The sequence below is a fragment of the Echinops telfairi genome, unplaced genomic scaffold (assembly GCF_000313985.2).
Source record: "Echinops telfairi isolate 266 unplaced genomic scaffold, ASM31398v2 ScPeMD7_42;HRSCAF=159, whole genome shotgun sequence".
In the NCBI taxonomy this organism is placed as follows: Eukaryota; Metazoa; Chordata; class Mammalia; order Afrosoricida; family Tenrecidae; genus Echinops; species Echinops telfairi.
The window spans coordinates 4,272,352-4,294,466 of record NW_022103940.1 but is presented as its reverse complement, the minus strand read 5'-3'; the positions used below and the strand labels follow the sequence as shown (position 1 = coordinate 4,294,466).

Sequence of the window (22,115 nt, the reverse complement as noted above, 5' to 3'; positions counted from 1 at the left end):
TGTTATTGTTGGTGTTGTTTTATATATATATATATATTTATTCTTAATACAAGCATTTTTCTTCTCTTGTCCACTTCATTGTTTCATTGCTTACTTTGGTCCAGTTATGCTTATTATACCCACGTTCCGTGCTACATTTCTCTTTTACCCAAAATAACAAGTACCTATAATTTGGATAGCAACCTCTCCCCTTATTAATAAACATGGTCTCTTTATAAATATCTATTCTTGTACTCTTGTGAAAATTCAATCATACAATATGTGTCTTTATATAATTGCTTTATTTCATTTATCAGTCTATACGCCAGATCCATCCATGTTATAATATGCTTCACAGACTCATCAGTGTTATTTATGGTTGCATAATATTACATTGTGTGCATCTGTCATATTCTATGAGGAGGCCGGGTGGTGTAGACGGTTATCCGTTGGACTGCTAATCACAAAGTCAGAAGTTTGAACCCTCTTTGAAAGAAAAATGAGGTTTTCTGCTTGCATGAAAATGTATAGCCTTGGAAAACTACAGAAGCAGTTCTATTTCATCCTATAAGGCCTCTAGTTGTTCTAATTAACTTCGTGGCTATGCATGAGTTTTGTATTACCTTTCATTCCTCTGTTTTGATATGAAGAAGTAAATAGCAGATTTCTCCTAGTATTATCCCTTAAAAGAGTTTTTGTTATTGTCAGGTCCTGTTGAGTCCATCCAACCTAATAACCCTATGTACCACAGAATGAAACACTGCCTGTTTTTACATCATATTCACAATTGTTGAAATATTTGAACCCACTGCCCTAATTACTGTGGCAACCCAACTAAGGAAAACTGCCATCTGTGGACTGAAAGAATTAGAAAATCCCATAGCTGGATAAAGACACAAAGTATAATAAAATTGAATTAAGTAAAATACATAATGTCTCATAATTGAGTAAAAAAAGGTTAAACAGAGACAGTTTATAAAGTTGAAACATTGAATGAGCAAAAAAGAATCTTTCTGCTAGGCTGCTGTATAATATTGATGTACAATGAAAGAAAATATCACTATCACAGTGAATGAAAACTGAACTGGGTAATAATACCTCTGTTAGGTTGCTAGCAGTTGTATTCATTTAAAAGGAGAGTTTGTTTTACATTGATGTAGCGCTTTGCTGCTGCAGAGTTGATAAAGTGAGATTTAATTTGTTTGTAAACCAAGCATCATTTTGTAAATGTTTTTTTTTGCAGCTTTATTGTTCAATATAGCGTCTTGCAATATTTTGTCAAAACCCCCACTATTTTGCTCTGTAAAATATATTTCTAGTAAAATCAGCAGTAATATTTTAGGCAGCATTAGAAAGTAATATTTGAAATTTTGGATGATGGGAATGGCTTCATCCTAATGTTTTGTTTTGGTTTTTATTTTATTGGGGGCTCTTACAGCTCTTATCACAATCCATACAGATACCCATTGTGTCAAACACATCCATGCATATGTTGTCATCATCTTTTTCAAAACATTTTCTTTCTATTTGAGCCCTTGGTATCAGCTCCTCATTTTTCTCTTCCCTCTCTCCCCTATATTCCCTTGTTAATTTATAAATTCTTTTCTTTTTTTGTTCATGTCTTACACCGACCGCTGTCTCCTTACACCCACTTTTCTTGGGAGGGGGGCTGTACATCGATTATTGTGTTCCGATTCCCTTACACCCCACTTCCCGTACCTTCCTAGTATGGCTGCTCTCCTTATTGGTCCTAAGGGGTTTATCTGTTTTGCATTCCCTGTGTTGTGAGCTCTTATATGTACCAGTGTACATGTTCTAGTCTAGCCAAATTTGTCAGCTATAATTGGAGTCATGATAGTGGGGGCGGAGGGGACAAAGCATTACAGAACTAGAGGAAGGTTGTGTGTTTCGTCAGTGCCATACTGCACCCTGACTGGTCTCTTCCTTGTGGCCCTTCTGACAGTAATTGACTACTGATGGGCTTTGGATCTGCACTCTGACCCCCTCCACATTCCCATTGAGATGCTTTCTTTGTTTTATTTTGGGTCTTTGATACCTGACTTATTTTATTTTTGAGGTGATAGCTTCCAAATGATGTATCCAGTACACTAAGTGTATTAAGGCACAAGAGGGAGGTAGAAAATACCATCTTTTTATATCATTGAGTTATGAATTACCTTTTGCAATTGCAAGTTCTAACCTGCGTAGAGTAGTGTGAAAAAATGTGTAAGTGGAAAAGATTTAGCTGTTTAAGTTTTACTTCAACTCGTTCAGTCATCAACAGTGATCAATCTGGGAGAAAAAAACAGCCTACATTGCAAACTTGACTTGATTGTTAGTATAGTTACTTCGAGAAAAGATATTTCTTGCTATACAACCGAGTTTAGGAAATGGGAATAAAAACAAACTAACAATTGAGAATAAACATTCTTTGGTCTTCGTGGTTTCTGGGCGGATGTGAAAATGTTAGCAAACATCATACTTTATTGTTTAACTCTCAGCTCTTGTCTCTTTACCGCTGGCATGCACAGCAGAGGGTTAATCACTTCATATTCTATCCACTCTTTATGCTATAATTTGCTATCTCAGATCTCAGTTGTAGCTAGAGATCATTTATAATTCTTAGTGTAAGTGGGATTTTGTCAAAACAGTTAAACTGTATTATAAAGCGCTGGCTTGTAAGTTGAATCCAAACTAAAATTGATTTCTTATGGGTTTAAAGATTATTACTACGTTCGGAAATTTAGTAGAAACGAATTAAGATTTAGATGGCAAATGTAGCAAGTAATGGTATTTCTGAAAATAGAGCATATTTTAACTTGATTATTTTTGTCTGTTTGCCTCTTTTATAATAGTTCAAGACCTGGAAGACCCCCTAAGCGTTCTTTAGGAGTGTTGCAGGACAATACTCGCCTCCTGCCCCATGCAGTTCCAGGCCTCTTATCACCAGGACTGATAACACCAACAGGTAATAAAATCCAATTGATGATGCGTTTGGCCTGTCCCTATTGCCCAGCATATTACATAAACCAATATTGATCTGTGTGGCCCTTCAGAGCTTTTAAAGCAAGCACTACTAGAGGTTATAATATTGAATGTTTTGGGTATTCTTGAAAACAATTTTTACCTCAGAAATTCATATCAAATAGAAGTGATTTTTAAAAATTTGCCATTTCCTTGCAAGGAATACCTTTTAGGGTACTGTTGTGTGTGTGTGTGTGTGTGTGTGTTTGAAGGGTACTATTGTGTATGTGTGTGTGTGAATTTGTTGTGTTGGCCACTGGCCAAAATGAGCATTATCTCAAAGCTTTTTATTGGATTCAGCACACCTGGTAACTTACATGTCTCATTAATTTTGGTTGTTGTTGTAGTTCTTGGTCCTGGGAATCTGTGTATGTTGTCTAAGGTTATGGACGTAAAAGAAAATGCCTCTCTTGTTTGTCAGCCTTATGATGAGAAAAGCAAAGCAAATGCAGGTGCTCATAGTCCTGAATGTGTAAATCGGTGTTTTTAATTGAACACTCTGCTAAATATTTTTCCTAAAAGTACTTTCCTCATTACTGAAGAATTTTGCTTTTATTGTGATTTGAGTGAAATTTTAAAGAGCAAAATATTTTCCTATTCAACAATTCACACACAATTTATTTCATGACATTGATTATTGTCCTCACAATGTAATAGGTGTCTTCCCACTTCTTTCCGGTGTCACCATTTCCATTGGTCTTCTTCCCTATCTATTCCTACTGTCTGAGGTTTGTTCTGTTGAAAAATGATACTCTTTTAATTTTGTATGTTGATTGTTCTACGGAGTGAATCCTTTCCTTGAGTTATTGCTTACATTAGAGTCCAGTATTTGTTTGGATACAACTTGAGTTATGGGAGATAGTTCAGATGATGAACTTATCTTGGGTCTCTAAAAGAACTGCCCTAAAGTACAAAAACAAGTAAACAAAAATACTTGAAAAGTAAAAGTAATATTTCTCTAATTTAAAATATTAAACCTTTAAAATATTAAAGTTGCATCATCATAAACACATGAACTCAATAACAATGACATGCTCATGTATATCTTCAATATTACATGATCTTATTGAGCACCTACTGTGTGCTAGGTATGGGTTTTTAAGTAAAACATATATGAGTAGTGTTGATTTTCTAATTAGAACTGGGCTAAAGACTAATTGATTTGAAATGAGATAGAGAGATATATATATACATAGAGGTCTTTACATAGTGCTGCAAGATTAAAAACATAGAAACACTAGATTAATCTGGTAAATTAAGTATTTGTCAGAGTAAAACCCGGGAGAAGACAGACGAGGAATGGATACACTGATTAAAAAGAATCCAGTGTTTTAGGAAGGTATACTATATATACTCATGTATAAGGCAAATTTTTCAGCACATTTTTGTGGTAAAAGTAGGTGCCTTGGCTGATATTCAGGTCGGCTTATACTTGAGTATATATGGTATGAGTTAGGCTGGGTTGACTAGAGAAACAAATCCAGAGCCACTCATTTGTGTATAGGAAAGATGTTTATTTCAAAGAGCAATTTTATATTGAGAAAACATCCCAGACCAGTCCAGATCTAGTCCATATGTTTGATATTAGCCCACACATCCTATATTAGCCCATGAATCATGGAGCTGACCAGGAAAATCACAGGCTGGTGGGTACAAAGTCCTATGGGTCCAATGACAGAGGATGCATCTCCAGGGCTGTGGTTGCCATTGGAGTGGCTCCATGTGGCTTGCCAATAAGAATGTGAAACAGAGAGAGTGTGACCTCCTTCCAGGGAGGAAGAGAGGAAGTCCCAGAATCCTCATGAGAAGGCCACACCCACAAGGACGGATTGACAGGCTGTGACTTGATTGAGAGATTAGAACTACAGCTCTCAGGCCACATGAGGCCCACCGAGGACATTTATCCGGCCGGCCGGGTGTTTTTGCCCCATTTGTTTTTTTACTTCAAAATAAGATATGGTCAGTGTGCATAGGAATTTGTTCATAGTTTTTCTTTTAAACTACATTCTGGCTCTCCAACGGGTCTGAGGGACAGTGACCTTGCCCCCCTGTTTAAAAAGTTTGAAGACCCCTGGTACACTTCATTCTTATGTATCAAGTTGACATGAAATTGTGTAATTACCACAGTATAATACGTTAAAAACACTAATTTGAGATGAGAAACTCATGGTACCAGAAAAGGAGAAGGCAGGGGGGAAACTTGGGAAATAATTAATTATTATACTTAGCAGTTAGTTTTATCTGTGAAGACCAGTACTTTTCAAAGTCTTCTAAGGGCTTTAGTGTCCTGAAGATATCCTTTTCTGGCTGATATGCTATATTTGACTGGTATGATTGATATGCATTATTCTGGCATCTCTAGATTTTTAAATATTCAAGTTCACATAGGATTCTGTTAAGTAAGCCAACATAAACAATTAATGTAAGTAATAAGAGACACTGTCAAGGAAAACAAACCGTTATCATCCTCCCGCAGTGTTATTTCAACTTTTGAGTACTTTCTCATTATTTAGTTTGCAAAGTTCTTAATTTCCTTTCCCTTCCACAAAACGTCACACTGGTTCATTACATTGAAGACATTATGCTGATTAGATCTAGTAAGGAAACAATATCACTTTCAGCAAACCAGGTTGTGTCATCTGAATATCATTCCAATGGATAAGGGATCTTTGACCAATACGGATCTGTCATTCTTCATATGGTCTTGCTTCTTGGATTCTTTGTTTAGCATGTAGCTTGAATGAGTATGATAAATGAAAAACCCTGATGCATACCTTTCTTATTTATAAACAATTCTGTCTCCCCTTGATGTTTGAATGGCTGCCTCTTGGGAATAGTTTTGAGGACAGTGCAGGACCATGCGGTGTTTCATTCTGTTGTGTATAGGGTCCTATGAGTCAGAATCAACTAGATGACATCTAAAAACAAGATGATCATTGCAAATTGTACTTATTTTGTCACATTGTTTGGAGTATCAGTTGATTCCTGTGATCATAATAAAGCTTTTTACAATGATCACAGGAATCACTCACTCATGTATGCCAATAAATTGGAAGATAGGCATTTAAACAAATGACTGAAAGAGATCCGTATTTGTACTTATTACAGAGAAAAGTGACCGGACAGAATGTTCAAATTATAGAATAATATCATTAATATAGCATACAAGTAGAATTTTGCTGAAGATTATCCAAAAATGTTGCATCTGTTCATTGATAAGAAGCTGCCCCCGGTTTAGGCCAGATTCAGAAGAGGACATGGAACAAAGGATATGATTTCTGACATCAGATGGATCTTAGCTGAAAGTAGAGAAGATCAGAATATTTACTTGAGTTTTATTAACTATGCAAAGCCATTCTGTGTGGACCATAACAAACAGTGGATAGCTTTGTGAATAAGGGGAATTTCACAACTTTTATTTGTGGTCATGAAGAACGTGTGCATGGATCAAAAGGAAGTTTGTGGCCAAAACAAGGACATGTTTTGAAAATAAGGAAAGGTATACATCAAGGTTATATTCTCTCACCATACTTGTTCAATCTGTGTGCTGAGTAAATCATCAGAGAAGTTGGCTTATAAGAACAAGAATGTGACATCAGGACTGGAATATTAACAAGTGTATTAACAACTTGTCATTTGCAGATGACACAACCTTGCTTGTTGAAATTTAGGAGGACTTGAAGCACTTACTGATGAAAAATAAGGATTGCAGCCTTCAATGTACATTACAACTCAATGTAAAGAAGAGCAAAATCCTTACAACTGGATCAGTAGGTAACATCACAATAAGAAGAGAACATATTGTAGTTGTCAAGGATTTCATCTTGCTCGGATCCACAATCAATGCTCATGGATGCAGCAGTCAAGAGATCAAAAGGCACATTCCATTGGGTAAATTTGCTGCACAAGACCTCTTTGAAGTTTTGCAAAGGAAGAGTTTTACTTTGAGCACTAAGGTGCACCTGACTCAAGCCATTGTATTTTCAATCAGCTCCTATTTATGTGAAAGTTGGACATTGAATAAAAACGGAAGAAGAATCAGTGCATTTGAATTATGATGCTGGTGAAGAGTAATGAAAGTACCATGAACCCAAAAATCTGTCTTGGAAAAAGTCCAGCAGAATGCTCCTTTGAGGATGTCTTGTCAGGAAGACTAGTCACTGGAGAAGACCATGATGACTGGTCAAGTAATGGGGCAGCGAAAAAGAGGAAGATCTCCAACAAGCTGGATTGACAAAGTGGCTACACGGATGGGCTCAAACTTGAGAACAATAGTGAAGATGGCACCAGGCAGGGCAGTGTTTTGTCCTATTGTACATACAGTTTCTATGAGCCCCAATGGAATAAAAGACACTTAACACCACAACATATGTGGATGCCATCAATTATTTAAATTATATTAATTGAATATACACTGTGCATATGATGAGAAATGTTGTAAAACCTTAAAATAAAATATATTTCATGACTCCAGTTTTTCCAAAAGTTCACCCACACTTTCTTCTCCAAATAAAACCAATTCACTGCCATCAAATAGTTGCTGACTCCTATGGACCCTATAGGATAGGTAGACCTGCCCACTTTCTACATCACAGGAGTAGAAAGCCCTTTCTTTTTCCAGAGGAGCTGCTAGTGATTATGAACTGCTGAACTTGCAGTTAGCGGTCCAACACATAACTAAGCCACGAAGACTCCCTTAGGCTTTCCTTTCACCTCTTCACCCCACTCCCACCAGCACCCCCCCCACACACACACACACTCACTGCTATCTAGTCGATGCCAAGTCATAGCCACTCTATGGAACAGGGTAGAGTTGCTCCTGTGGGTTTCAGGGACTGTAACCCTTTATTTGTCCTGCAGAATGGCTGGTGTTTTAGAACTGCTGGCCTTGTGGTTAGTGGTCCAATGCAACCACCACTCCAGACTTTCCCCTCTTTTTGCTAAAATGAAGAAATGTCACTGCATTTTGTCTTAATAAATGTTTCTGCCACTGTTCTTATTGTACAACCCACGCATTCATTCTCTTATAGTACATTACTTCATAATAATCATATTTTCTAGTATTAGTAGTAACAGTATGTAGGTGTATAGGGTAGAGGATGGAGATGACAGGGTATTAATTCTATCTATTCCTGACGCTCTCCAGAAGTACTAATGTCCCTGGATCACAATGGAGACATAGATGAGCCACCACGTGTGCCTTTGAAATTTCCAGAAGACTTTTTCTTCCCCTTCCTAACGTCCTGAAACATTTCAAAGACACGGATGTAGAATTTGTCCTTAGAGAGCCTTAACTGAAGAGTCACAAGGAAACAATGAAGTCCTGTAGTGTTCAGTCTGTAAAAGGTACTTAATTCTTCACCTTGTCCTCGTTTTCTAGCTCTAGTGTGGAAAAATATTTTAAAGAATGTTAGCTTCTAGTTAAGTCCTTGAGTAACTGAGTCAGTAAAGATCAAATTCAATCATGGTGGGGTACAATACTCAACTCAGGACTAGCAGAGCCAAAAGGAGAGTCATTTCAAATTTTGGCAGTATGATGTCAGCTTCATGGTATAATTGCTGTGATCAGCATCAGTAGAATTGCCCTCATTCCCTTTTCCCATCACGTTACATATTCTCACTCAGTTGTACCACTAAAGGAGTACTAATACGAGTGTAAAGAGGTTCTAGATAATATTATTGTGAAAATAAAGGGACAAAGCATTATCTGACTGAAAAAAACAATAAACCAAATCATCAAACAACCAATCTTTGCAAATTGACTTAGAATTTACATGTCTATGACTAAATGAGGATGGTGAGATTTTATCTAATACACTTTGCACATGTTATCAGGAGGGACTAGTCCCTCTATAAGGACATTGTGCTTGGGAAAGTTGAAGGTCAGGTAAAAGGAGGAACACCCTCAGTTCCAACAATGGGTTCAAATTTAGCAAAGCTTGTGAGGATGGTGTTGGACTAGCAGAGTTTTGTTCTGTTGTACATAGAATAGCTATGAATCAATACTGACTTGACAACACATTACAACAATAACATGTCTATTACTGAATTTTAAAATATACATTTTAAAGCACACTTTAAGTTGAGCTCTAAGTTTTATGTCATTGCTTTGTTTTATAGTTTTTTATGTATGTGCATGCAAGAACCATTGGCTTTTTAAGAAGAGGAGTTACTAATATTTTCTAACTTAGAGGGGCATTTTTACTTCTATGTAATATAATTTCTCTACTAAAGAAAAAGCTTCAATATAAATTAACAATAACTTAGTAACTTTATTCATTATAATAATGGAATCTGGGTTTTCTAAACTATAATTTGACATGAATCCTTGTCAGTGCTTTCTATATTGTAATTATTGTAACCTGAAAATGTCCTTTCTCGATTTTTCTTAGATTTTGCAAATTACTTGTTCCGTATTTGGCTGACCCATAGAGTAACTTGGTTTTTAAAAATCTTTGCTGATGATCATAATGATAAGCCTCTGTATTATTTTGCAAAGTACTCTCACATCTTTGATTTCTATACATGTAGTATCTGACTTATGATGTAGTTCAGTTCTGATGACTCCATTTAAAACTGCTTCTTACATGAGTAGAATAACTTTTTCCTTTCTCTTTTGGAAAAAATAGATTTAGTGGCATATACTTCATATATCATACGATTTACTCATTCAATCATATTAAAAAGAAATCACCACCACAATCAAGTCCAGAACATTTCCTTCTTTTACTCAATGTTCTTAGGTCCCCATTTCCTCCGTCCTCCCCTGACATGCCTATAGGTAATTATCAATCCAGTTACTATATCTATAGGTTTATGTGTCCTCGAGTTTATATACAGAAAATCATACAAAATGCAAACAGGAAGACAACACACAAAACAATAATGACGAGGCTAAACATAAAAAAATCTCAATAGAACAGTGAGTAGAAAATATTAATGGGTCAAAAGGGAGATCAAATTATATGGTATTACATTTTTTGTTCGAAGCTGTTTTATTAAGAGCTAATCCAGACATCATACCAATTCCATAGCTCAAGCATATCAAGCAATATTGTACAATTGCTTCAACAATCAGTTTCAAAGCATTTTCTCCCTTCTGGTACTTCTTGATATGAGCTCCTTTGTAACCCTGCCCCTACTTCCCCCACCATTTTCCAGAAGCGCTTATTCTAATTGTTGTCTCTATAGGTTCATCAATAATCGCTTTCATAGACCAAACAACAGAAAAACAAATAAAAAATATCCAAGAAGGCTACCTACAATGGCAAAATACAACAGAGATAACCCCCAATTTAAAAAGAAAAAGGAAAAAGAAAATGTTGGGGTAAAAATGATCAAGCCTAAAGTATATCAGAGGGGAAATCAAGTGTCAAGGTGTTAAGCATTCAAGTGAGGTTTATCATTTTGATCTCCTGTAGTCATGTCTCCAATACTCTCTCTTTCGTAATCAGTTTATTCCCATCCCTCAATCGTGCTTAGAGAAAAATCACCAGAGGCTTAGTTCCTTTTAAGCTAACTACACCTGTCATAATTTCCTTTATGTACCTACCTTTTCTTGGTTTGATATTATTGTCATGCTTTTATCAGGATATTTAAAATATGATATTTTGGAGGTAGAAATAATACATATAAACTTACATATAAAATGACATTAGTAAATTATGTGGTGCAATATTTTATAAAATACATATTACTAATGATAAATCTTATGAAGGAACTCCCCAAACAGACAGCTGTAAATGTATTTTATAATAACTTCGACACATTATAACTCAGGATCTATCTGGTACATTTATGTTAAAAGCTTAATTTCAACTTTTAAAATTTATATTTATTTGAACTTAGCAATTCTTTGAGCTTTTTTACATTGATATTTCTGATTAACATTTGAAGAAAGTGAGTTGTAGACTCATTTGGCTCCCAAACTTAAAGACAATAAATAGTGGGACCAGATTTCCCAATTCCAGGTCTCTTGAACATAATGTAAATGCCATCCTTTTCTTAATAAACAAAACTAACTTTCATTTGTGTAAAAACTGTGTATTGAGAATTTAGACTATATATATTAAGTGTCACATTTGCTTACATTAAATACAAAAACAGTAATGTATTTGACATGTTAGAAATAGGAAATGTCCTTCTAATTAACTATAGATGATCAGATAACTTCAATGAAAGAACACAGTTTTTCTTAGATATTTCTCACAATGGTACTTTACAGTATAGGGCAATTAAGATGAAAAATGGTTGATGATTATTGACATTGTAAAGTATGGCTATACAGGTTCCTTCTAAGATGTATACCAACAATCTTCTTCAGAACAACTACAGCTTATTTTTCCTGTGGAGAAATTTAACAGTTGTAAAATGTTCCTGGTGACAGTTTTTGAGTAAATTGCTTTGATATATATGGCTAATGTATTAATATGATTAAGTTAATGAGAAATACAAGTGTTGCCAGACTCCACTAGTCCAGCTGCAATGCTGCTGTACATTTGCAGTTTTAGCTTCCTCTTGTGTTGAGAGGAACACCGATGCCTGCACACTGTCATTGTGATAAATGAGATATCCCAGAGTGCCCTACTTCCCATCTGGTTGGTCCCCAAACTATCCTCTAATGAGGGATGTCTTATACAAGTCACATAGTCACAAGCCAAGTTTATTGGATTACAGACACGTTTTTTCCCTCCAAGTCCCATCTCCCAACCCCCCTTTCCCCATTTCATACAACGTATTTGAAGAGAAATATACAGTTCTTCGTAAACTCCTTGTGTTACTCCCTCAATCCATGCTCTTTATGCTGACTTGATTTAATCAGCGAGAGAAATAGCATATTTAAATAGCACAGTAAAACTTTCAATTGTAGAATATGTATGCCAGATGATAGCTGCTTTGCACTACTTTAATTGATTATGATGCAGTGAATTTCTAATACTGAAATAAAAAATCGTGGTAAAAATATGTAGTTAAATTAATTAAAAATATGCATACTTATTAAGCATATTACACATGTATCAATTTTCAAAGAAACTCTAGAGCAACGAATATATTCTTTATCCTTTCATATTAACAGAGTAATGGATAATAACATTTAGCATCTACTTATTTCCCTGTCTATTGTGACTAAAAACCAGCAACACAAAATTTGATGGATACCTAATTTCCAAATTTAAGGTGTACTATTATTATTTATAATAAACCAATGAGTAGAGATTAGTTATTGTGGTGCTGTTGAAAATATTTTATCTGACTACCTTGCTACATCTTGTGCAGTTTGTAAACTCTGGATTATGTTTTGAAGTCATTTTCATCTTATATTTAATATATTCCAATATTGAAAACTGTGAATATAGAATGATTTTTATTGCATATTTGTACACATACCTGAAGCAGTGTAGGAAATACCCAAAATAGAACTTAAAATTTTGTTTCCTTTTGTTTTGTTTCCCCCTGTGATAATGTTTATGTTTTCAAATCTGTCAAATTTTGAATGTGGGGACTCACATGCTTAGCTTCATACTGTGATCGTTGTAAAAATGGGTATCCATTGCTCAATAAGGCAGGTTTTTCTTCACTAAAGGATTTATACTGAGAACTGGAGTGAAGATCACATCCTTGGTTAGGCTCTATGCTGTATAATGGACATTGATATTTCAAACTACCATTTGAAATTTTCTGTTGAACTCTTTCACTTCATCTTTTATTCCATTGCTTTATCTGCTCTACTTCCCTGGGTGAGTTTCAGAGTCTCATCTGACATTCATTTGGATCTTTTATTTCTTTCTTGACTTTTGTCGACCATTTGCCTTCTCCACATATGGTGTGCTTTATGTCATCTCGCAGCTCATTAGGTCTTTTGTTATTAGTTTGCAATGTGCCAAATTTATCCTTGAGACATTCTTGAAATTCAGGTGGGATAGACTCATGATTATATTTTGACTCTCATGAACTTATTTCAATTTTCTTCAGGACCATAGTTTCCACAAATCATCTTTGGTTGTTCTGTTGGGGATAGAATAATATGAAAAGCCTATCTCAGCATGGCATCCTTCATGTTATTTATTTATAAAGGGATTCCATTGACTTTGAATTGAGAGTGAGTCATAGCAACTGTGTAAAATAAGCTCTAATTATTACAGAAGCACACTGCTTCATCTTTCTCCATGGAGAGGCTGATGGATTTAAGCCATTGACCTTTTGGTGAGTAGCTGAGTACTTGACCATTGCATCATCAGCAATTATTTCTAAAAGAATGCCACTGTTGAAGAGAAATATGTGAAATACATTTTTTATTTACTTGTTTATGTATTTATTTTTGTTACTTTTTATATTAAATGATAATTTTATTGGGGACTCTTACAGCTCTTTTTAAAAAATTATTTTGTTGGGGGTTCGTACAATTCTCATCGCAATCCATACATACGGCCATTGTGTCAAACACATGTGCACATTTGCTTCTTGTTTACACCCCTTCCGAGATGCTCTCTGTGATCTCAGGTCTTGAGTAGTTGAACTGTATATACCGTTGGAGCTGATTCATAGGCAGGTGCAACTGATTGACATAATTAGCTGGAACACAAGTTATAGAGAATTAACAGAAACATTTCCAACGTAGACAATAATTAGATGTGTTGAGGGTGAGGTAAGGTTTGACATATGATGGCTTCTAGGTTATGTTTAACCCAGAAGAATGTGGAGATAGGGAACCCTAGCCCCGGCCCTACTCTGCCTCAGTATCACATGTATAGTCATTCTGGTCAATGAATAGGGAAGACTGCAGAAGAGCCGATGAGTTTGAAGTACGGTGTTGGCAAAAAATACTGAGTATACTGTGGACTGCCAAAAGCAAAAACACATCTGTGTTGGGAAAAGTAGAGCAAAATGCTCCTTATAAAGGAGAATGGTGAAAATTTCTTTCAAGTCCTTTGGACATGCTATCAGGAGACACTAGTTCCTGCAGAAAGACATCATGTAGGGAAAAAAGAAGAGCCTCTGTATAGATGGATTGACACAGTGGCTGCAGCAGTGGGCTCAAACGTAACAACAAATGTGAAGATGGCTCAAGACCAGGCAGGGTTTCGGTCCATAATACATGAATCACTATGGGTCAGAATATGCTTCAGGACACCTAGAAACAGAAACAGCAAATCTTTCATATTTGTTGTTGTCAGGTGCCATTGAGTAGGTTCCGATCCACAGTGACCCTATGCACAACTGAATGCAACACTGCCTGGTTCTCTGCCATCCTCACAATTATTTCTGTACTTGACCCCATTGTTGTAGCCACTGTGTCAATCCATCTTGTTGAGGACCTTTCTAATTTTTGCTCTCTCTCTAGCAAACATGACGTCCTTCTCCAGGCACCAGTCTCTGTTTAGTTTTCATTTGGCCAGCCATGACTGATCCTTGAATACATTATGATATGCAAATATACTTTATGTTTACTTTTACTTTTACTAATTTGCAAAACGTATTGTCTGAAATTTTCAGACAACATCTGCTACATTGTGTCTCTCCAAAAATTAAACTAAAAATTTTGTTGGAGCTAAAATACAAAATTTCCATAATCTGTCATTGTTCAAAATCTACAAGGGAGGGGCTTATTTAAACATTATTCAAAATAACTGGGCTTCCTCTAACACCATTCTGTTATTGTAAAATAGTGTAGTTAGTTTCTCAGAAATCAATTCTGACTCATGGTGATGTCTTATATGCAGAGTAGAATGGCTCCATTGTATTTTTTTCTCCCACCCTTCAACGACAATAGTTTTATTGTGATATAATTCACATAATATATACTTCCATAGTTCAATTTTATTTATAAAGAGCTGTGTCAACATCACCACAATCAGTTCTAGTGTATCTTCCCCCTTCCATATTCATTATTTGTCCCCCAATTTGTCGACTTTACTCTATGGGCTATAAGCTAGTGCACCAACTGTTGTCTCTATACATCCATCCCATATGTGCTTTGTAAACTGGGAGAGATACCAATACATACTGTTAATGGGATTGTAAATACTTACAACCACTATTGAAAGATACCAAAAACACAACAGAGAACAAAAACAATTTAAACTCTGATACCTTTCCCTACATCATATGTATATATGAATTCCATTTTCTTTACATCGTCTCTAGAAGTTGTTGTTTTCTGGGGATTTATATATTTTTTTGTTTTCTTTTAATTGGGCTAAAATTGTGGGTGTAAGGTGTTATGATAGTTTTCATTTGCTTTGCATTTCCCAGATGGCTAGTGATCATGAGTACTTTTCCCGTATGTTTGTTAGCCATTCGAGTGCATTTTTGGTGAGTCATCTGTTCATGTCTTTTGCCCACTTTTAATTGTGTCAATGGTTATTTTCTTAATGAGATGTTGTAAAGTTCTGTAGAGTGTAGTAATTACCCCTTGTCCATTTTATCATGCTTTCTTGCCAATTTGCTTGCTCTCCTTTTACTCTTTTGATGAAGTTTATTGATGTGCATAAATGGTTTATTTTCAACATGTTATCTATTTTGTCTTTTACCGTGTGTGCTTCCTTTATGCTTGGTAGCCTATGTATACCCTGCAATAGGACCCTTAAGTTTGTTCACATTTTCTCATTGATAAGCCTTATAACTCTGTGATTTACATTTATGATTTTAATCCACCTTGAGTTTGTTTTTTTGCTGAATGAGAGATGTGAATATTATTGTATACTTCGTTGAAGAGGCTGTCATCCCATTTGATGGTTTTCAGTCCTTTGTCGAAGACTAGTTTTCTGTAGGCAGTTGCATTTACTTCTGGATTTTCTGTTCTATTCCATTTGTCTATATATCAGTTGATGTACCAGTAGTAGGCCTTTTTGACTACTATGTAGTAGGTTTTTAGGTCAGATAGTATGAAGCCTCCTACTTGGTTCATTTTTTAAAAAAATGTTCTTTGCTTATCCTGGGTCTTTCCCTTTTCTATATGAAGTTTGTAATTAGTTTTTCCATTTCGTTAAAGAATTTTTTGGCATTTGGATTGGAATGTCATTGCATATGTAGATTGCATTAAGTAGTATTGACATTTTCAAAATATTAACTCTACCAACCCATGAGCATGGACTATTCCATTTGTGTAGGTTGTTTTTAATTTCTTGTAATAGTGTTGTGTACTTTTCTCTGTATAGGTCTTTTATTTCTTTGGTTACGGCTTATTCCTTTTTGTTTGTTTATTTGTTTTTTCAACAGTTTTCTTGGCATATGATTTATATATCATGTAATTATTTTATTTTATTTTATTATTAATCGGGAGTGAATACATATATAATTCCAAAGTTCAGTCATGTCAAGTGGAATTGTACAATTGCTACCACAATCAATTTCCAGACATTCTTTTTCTTCCTGGACTGACTCCTTGACATTGTCTCTCTTTCACTGTCCCCTCACCTCCATCCATTGTACCCCAACCCCCAGAACCCTTAATCTATTTCTTGTCCCTATTGGTTCATCAATCTTGGGTTTCATTAATTGAAACCCAGAAAAACATATAACACAACTTCAAGAGAGTGACTTCCAGTGACACACATCTGAGATACACCCTAATATGAACAAACGAAAACAAAACTACCAGAAAATGTTGAAAACCAGATCAGGTCCAGCATGCAACAAATCAACTGACAAAGTTTTAACTGTTGAAGTCAGATTTATGCCTTTGATCTTCAACACTCATCTTTCCAATGTCCAAGATTCATTTGTGCCAACTACATAGGAACTAAGCCTCCAGTGAACTCCTTCTATCCACAGTTGAGTGATGGGAGGAAGGTGTTTACTATACAGAGTGCATTGGTTATGGTTTATTCCTGAGTATTTAATCTTTCGTGTTGTTACTGTAAATTATGTGGGTTTCTTAATGTCTTTTTCATAGCTCCCTTTGCTGGTATACAGGAATCCTAATACTTTCTATTGTTAATTTTTTTGTATCCTGCTTCTTTGGCTACTCCCTCCATTGTTTTCAACATGCTATTGGTGAAGACTTTTTTTGTTTTTAATGTATACTATTATACTGTCTGCAAATAGTGAGATTCAACTCTTCCTTGCATATTTGTATCCCCTTGATTTATTTTTGTTGCCTGGTGATTCTAGCTCAGATTGTGAGTACTACGTTGAGTAAGAGTGGTGAAAGGATGCATCCTTGTCTGGTCCTCATTTTCAGGGCAAATATTTCTAGTTGATATTGGCTGTTGGTTTTTTGTATATGCCTTTTATTTTGTTGAGGAATTTTATATCTCTTCCTATTTTGCTGACTGTTTTGATTAAAAATTAATGTTGAATATTGTCAAATGTCTTTTCTGCATCTATTGATATGATCATGTGATTTTTTTGCCTTTTTTATGTGGTAGATTACATTGATCGTTTTTCAAAATGTTGAACCATCCTTGCATCCCTGGAATGAATCCCACTTGGTCATGTTACATTATTATTTTTTTATATGATGCTACATTCTATTGACTAGAATTGAATTGTGTTATGGATTTTTGTGTCATTGTTCACAAGGGATATTGGCATATCATTTTATTTTTGTGGGGTCTTTGCCTTGTTTGGGTATCACAGTCATGCTCATTTCATAGAATGAGTTTGGAAGTTTGATGTCTTTTTCTATATTCTGGAATAGTTTATGTAGTACTGGTGTCAGGTCTTCTCTGAATACTTGATAGGATTCACCTGTAAATGTGATCCTGGGCTTTTCTTAGGAATATTTAATGACCTGCGATATTTCTTCTTTTGTTATGGGTCTGTTGAGTTTTTCAACATCTGTCTGCATTAATTTGGGAGGATGATGTATTTCTAGGTATTTGCCCTCTTCTCCTAAGTTGTCAATTTTTAAAATAATTTCTCTTACTAGTGTGTTATTCTTTATATTTCATTGGAAATTTTTGTGATGACACTCTTTTCATCTCTTATTCTAGGTCTTTGCATATTTTCTATCTTTTTCTTTGTTAAGTGTTTCAGTAGTCTGCCTATTTTGTTTTGGATATTGCTTTGTGTGTGCTGATTTTTGTGAGGTATTGCCTTATATGTTGCTTTCAGGTTTGTGTGCTGCTGTTGTTGAATTTTTGTACTTCATTGAGTATTATTTGTAGTGGTGTTCTTGTTTTTTGTGAATTCCTTTAATTTCTCCTTGTCTGGGAATACTTTTATTTCTCCATCATATTTGAGTAATATGTTTGCTGGTTACAAGATACTTGGTTGATAGTGTTTGTTTTTGTTTTTCTTCCATAATCTACATACATAAATCCATTGCCTTCTTGCCTCATGGTCTCTGCTGAAAAGTCTGAAGTTATTCTAATTTCTGACCCTTCTCATGTAGATCTTCTTTTTCCTCTGGCTGCTCTTAGAATTTCTTTCTTGTCATTGATGTTATACATCTTGACTAAACTATGTCTGGGAATTTTCCTTTTGAAATCTCTCCTGATTGGAGTCATCTAAGCTTCCTAGTTATCTTTTCTTCCTTTAGGCACTGAGGAAAATATTGTGGATGATGTTCTTAGAGTTTTTTGATTCTAAGATTTTTTTATTCTAAATTTTTATGCTCTCTGGAATGTTTTTATTCTTCCTCTTCTAAAATCCCTATAAGACATGGGATATTTTTCTTGATTGTGCTCCACATAGGTCTCAAGCTCTTTTTCAGTCTCCTTTGATTTTTTTATTATTTGTTCTTCTTTAGATTGGAGTCTAAAGATTTGTCTTCAATAGCACTAATTCAGGTTTCCAGCTCTTCAATTCTAGTTCTCTGTATTCTTATAGTGTTATGTGATTCTGTTATCATTGTGCTCAACTTTGTGTTTCTGTTTGGAATTGTTCTTATAAGGCTTCTAGTGAAATTCCTAGATTTCCTATTCTTTTTTTAATCACTTTATTAGGGGCTCATACAACTCTTATCACAATCCATGCACACATCAATTGTGTAAAGTGCATTTGTACATTCATTGCCCTCATCATTCTCAAAACATTTCCTCTCCACTTAAACCCCCCGGCATTAGGTCCTCATTTCCCCCCTCCCTCCCCGCTCCCCCTCCCTCATGAGTCCTTGATAATTTCTAAATTGTTATTTTGTCATATCTTGCCCTGTCCGAAGTCTCCCTTCACCCACTTTTCAGTTGTCCGTCCCCCAGGGAGGAAGTCACATGTAGTTCCTTGTAATCGGTTCCCTCTTTCCTACCCATTCTCCCTCTACCCTCCCTGTATCGCCACTCACACCACTGGTCATGTAGGGCTCATCCGCCCTGGATTCCCTGTATTTTCAGTTCCTATCTGTACCAGTGTACATCCTCTGGTCTAGCCAGACTTGCAAGGTAGAATTCGTGTCATGATAGTGGGAGCGGGGAGGAAACATTTAGGAACTAGAGGGATTTCCTATTCTTTAACTTTTTCTCTCAGACTCATTTTTCATCTATTGTACAAAGATAATCATCATTCTTTTAAATTATTTTTCTGACAATTTTATAACCTGTTCAATTCAAGGCACTTCCTTTAGGCCTAGGAATTTTCCATGTTTTTGTGTCTGTTTTTCTTGTTGTTGGTGGCGGGGTGTGTGTGTGTGTGTGTGTGTGTGTGTGTTTGTGTATGTATATGTGTTTACCAATAATTTTTTTCTTGTTTCCTTGACACCTTTATGCAGCTATTAAGGGTGGTAAGAAAGTGGGGCTTTGTGGAGGTAGTTAACGCTGTTAGTTGGTACAGATTGTGTATTGGATGCGAGTGCTAGAATAAGTGTTAGAGGAGAGATCCAAGTGTGGAAGGGAAAGGATTAGAGGAAAGAGAAAGAAAAGAAAGTGGAACCAAATAAGGGGAGAGTAAAGTAATGTTAATTGGTGAATTATAAGAAAGGGTAATTAGGAAAATAAAAGGTTCCTTATTTTGCAGGGATAAAGGAAAGGCTATAAATGAGGTGGGGGGAAGAGTGGTATCAGCTTTTAGTTTTAGGACGATTTGAAGGAATTGGATGCATTGAAAAGAAAACAGGAATTTGAATATTAACATTAAAGGAAGACGAGAACAAGAGATGAAATGATTAAAAATAAGAATAGAAATTATAATACTATAGTAAAAAGTGGAAGAGTTATTCGTTGGTGTCTTGGAGAACGAAGGGATTGAGTGGAATGTCAGGATATGAAGACATTTCCTCAGACGGTCTTGGGCTATGTGGATTGGAATGAGGTGGGTCTCATACCTTCCCAGAGGTAGGCATTCAGAGCAGGAGTAGGGAGGGTATCAGTGCTGTGCAGCTGGTCTTGGTGAGGGTCTAGGGGAGGATTTGGAGAAAGAGAAGTCCCAGGGGGTCAGGCTGTAGCTCTGTACTACTTGAGATTGTCCAGCATGATCTAAATAAAATGCTAACTGAATGATGGGCATATTGCTAACTTGTGGGTTGAAGATGTGTTGAGGGACTCCAATTAAAAAATACATGGTGGGTTTTTTTTATGTAGACCAACAAATGAAGAAGTACTGATAAAGAATGAATTATTATAATAGTACATGACTTTGTTTTAAAGAAAGTGAGCATATAGAAAGGAAAGAACATACAGCAATAACGCAACGCAAAAGAGGAGCTGGTGTCTAAACCTCATCCTGGGAGAGATCAGGACTATGTGGTTTTGATATATTTTGTGCAGTTGGAGGAAGGGTCTGGTAATGAGTTGATTTACTTTTGTGGTCTTTTAGTTTGGCCGGGCGGGGTTGAATTTTGGGCTAGGGGATTTGATTTTTATGACTGAAATGGTTGAAAAAACTGTATTCTTTTATATTTAGGTTAATTGTCTTAAAGGAATAGACCTCAGGTGGAGCAGATCTGAGGGTGTTTGAGTCACTCTTTTCTGAAAATGAAGGTCACCATGCAGAGAAGGGGCAGTGGGGAATCCAGAACCTACTCCAAGGGCAGGTTGTTGATCTAAGTGGCCTGAGGTGATCCATTGGGGTATTGCCCAAGGTCTGGGATGATGAGACAGCTGGTGGATTTCTCAGTAGCTTAATTGTGAGAGCCCTCTGTGCCCTGGAATTTATGTCCACCATCCCAATCTGAGGTTCTGGCCCTTGTCTCTTGCCTGGGTTTGCTGCCTGTGGTGTGTGAAATCGTTTGGGCAGTAGATTCTCAGGGTCACCAGTATGACTGGATGGTCACCTGACTGGAGCATCCACCCACAGAGGGATGTGTCTAGTGTGTGGACTCTCTGAAGACCACATGGTGGTGTTCAGATCCAGTGGATTAATTTGTTCTCTCTGGTTTGTTGTGAGGTCAGCTGAGGAAAGTGGCAGGTTTCTCTTGTTTCCCTAGTCCCTTAGCTCTATGTTTATCCTGGTATGCTAACACTTATGTTATGCTGGGGGTTGTGGTGGATGTACTATATCTGAGAACAATGTGAGGGGTGGGGGAAGTACAAGAAAACTTGTGTTTCCTTGTTACCCCTGACTATCCCAAGTTGCTTGCACAGAATTGTGCTGCCCTGGTGCTGGGAAATCAGTTATTGGGAGTTCCCCCAGTATATGTGGAAAATTTAGCTCGTTTACTGTTTACATCTGGCCCAAGTTGCCCTGCAGAGTCCTCTTCACTTGGATCCTCAGGCTCTGCTACTCCAAGTACTGGGAGGGAAAGATGGGCTACCGGGGGCTGGAGCATGGGACTGGAGTGGAGGTCCCCTGGCTTATAAAAAATTCAAGTTTATTTGGTATGTATGTCTTCCCTGAGACTCTGCAGCTCGGTCAACCCCCCTAGTTAGCTGTGGGACCAGGAAAAATTGGCCAGTTCAGTGAGGGAATTGCACTCCCTCAGGCTAAGCCCAGAGTTGATGTCAGAGGGTAATCTGATGGCAGCGTCACTGCACTTTCACTTTGAAAAACTTGTGTGTACTAATCTTTTTTGTTGTTGTTGTTGTTACAACAATTTTATTAGCACATCGTCCACATATGAGGCACTCAATAGTTCTATCATATCAAGAAGGGTTGTAAAATCATCACCACATTAAATTTTAGAACATTTTCTTCTTTTTTTTTTAACATTTTATTAGGGGCTCATACAACTGTTATCCCAATCCATACGCACATCAATTGTGTAAAGCGCATTTGTACATCGTTTCTCAAAACATTTT

General features: G+C 36.3%; 1 protein-coding gene across 1 annotated transcript in view; it reads left to right on the top strand.

Annotated features, from left to right (window-relative positions):
- Positions 1 to 22,115, top strand: part of DACH2 (dachshund family transcription factor 2) — a 781,274-nt gene that overhangs the window by 437,179 nt on the left and 321,980 nt on the right. The window contains exon 3 of the mRNA XM_030885734.1: positions 2,835 to 2,947. Within this exon, the coding sequence (XP_030741594.1) occupies positions 2,835 to 2,947 (113 nt within the window). The remainder of the gene's footprint in view (positions 1 to 2,834; positions 2,948 to 22,115) is intronic.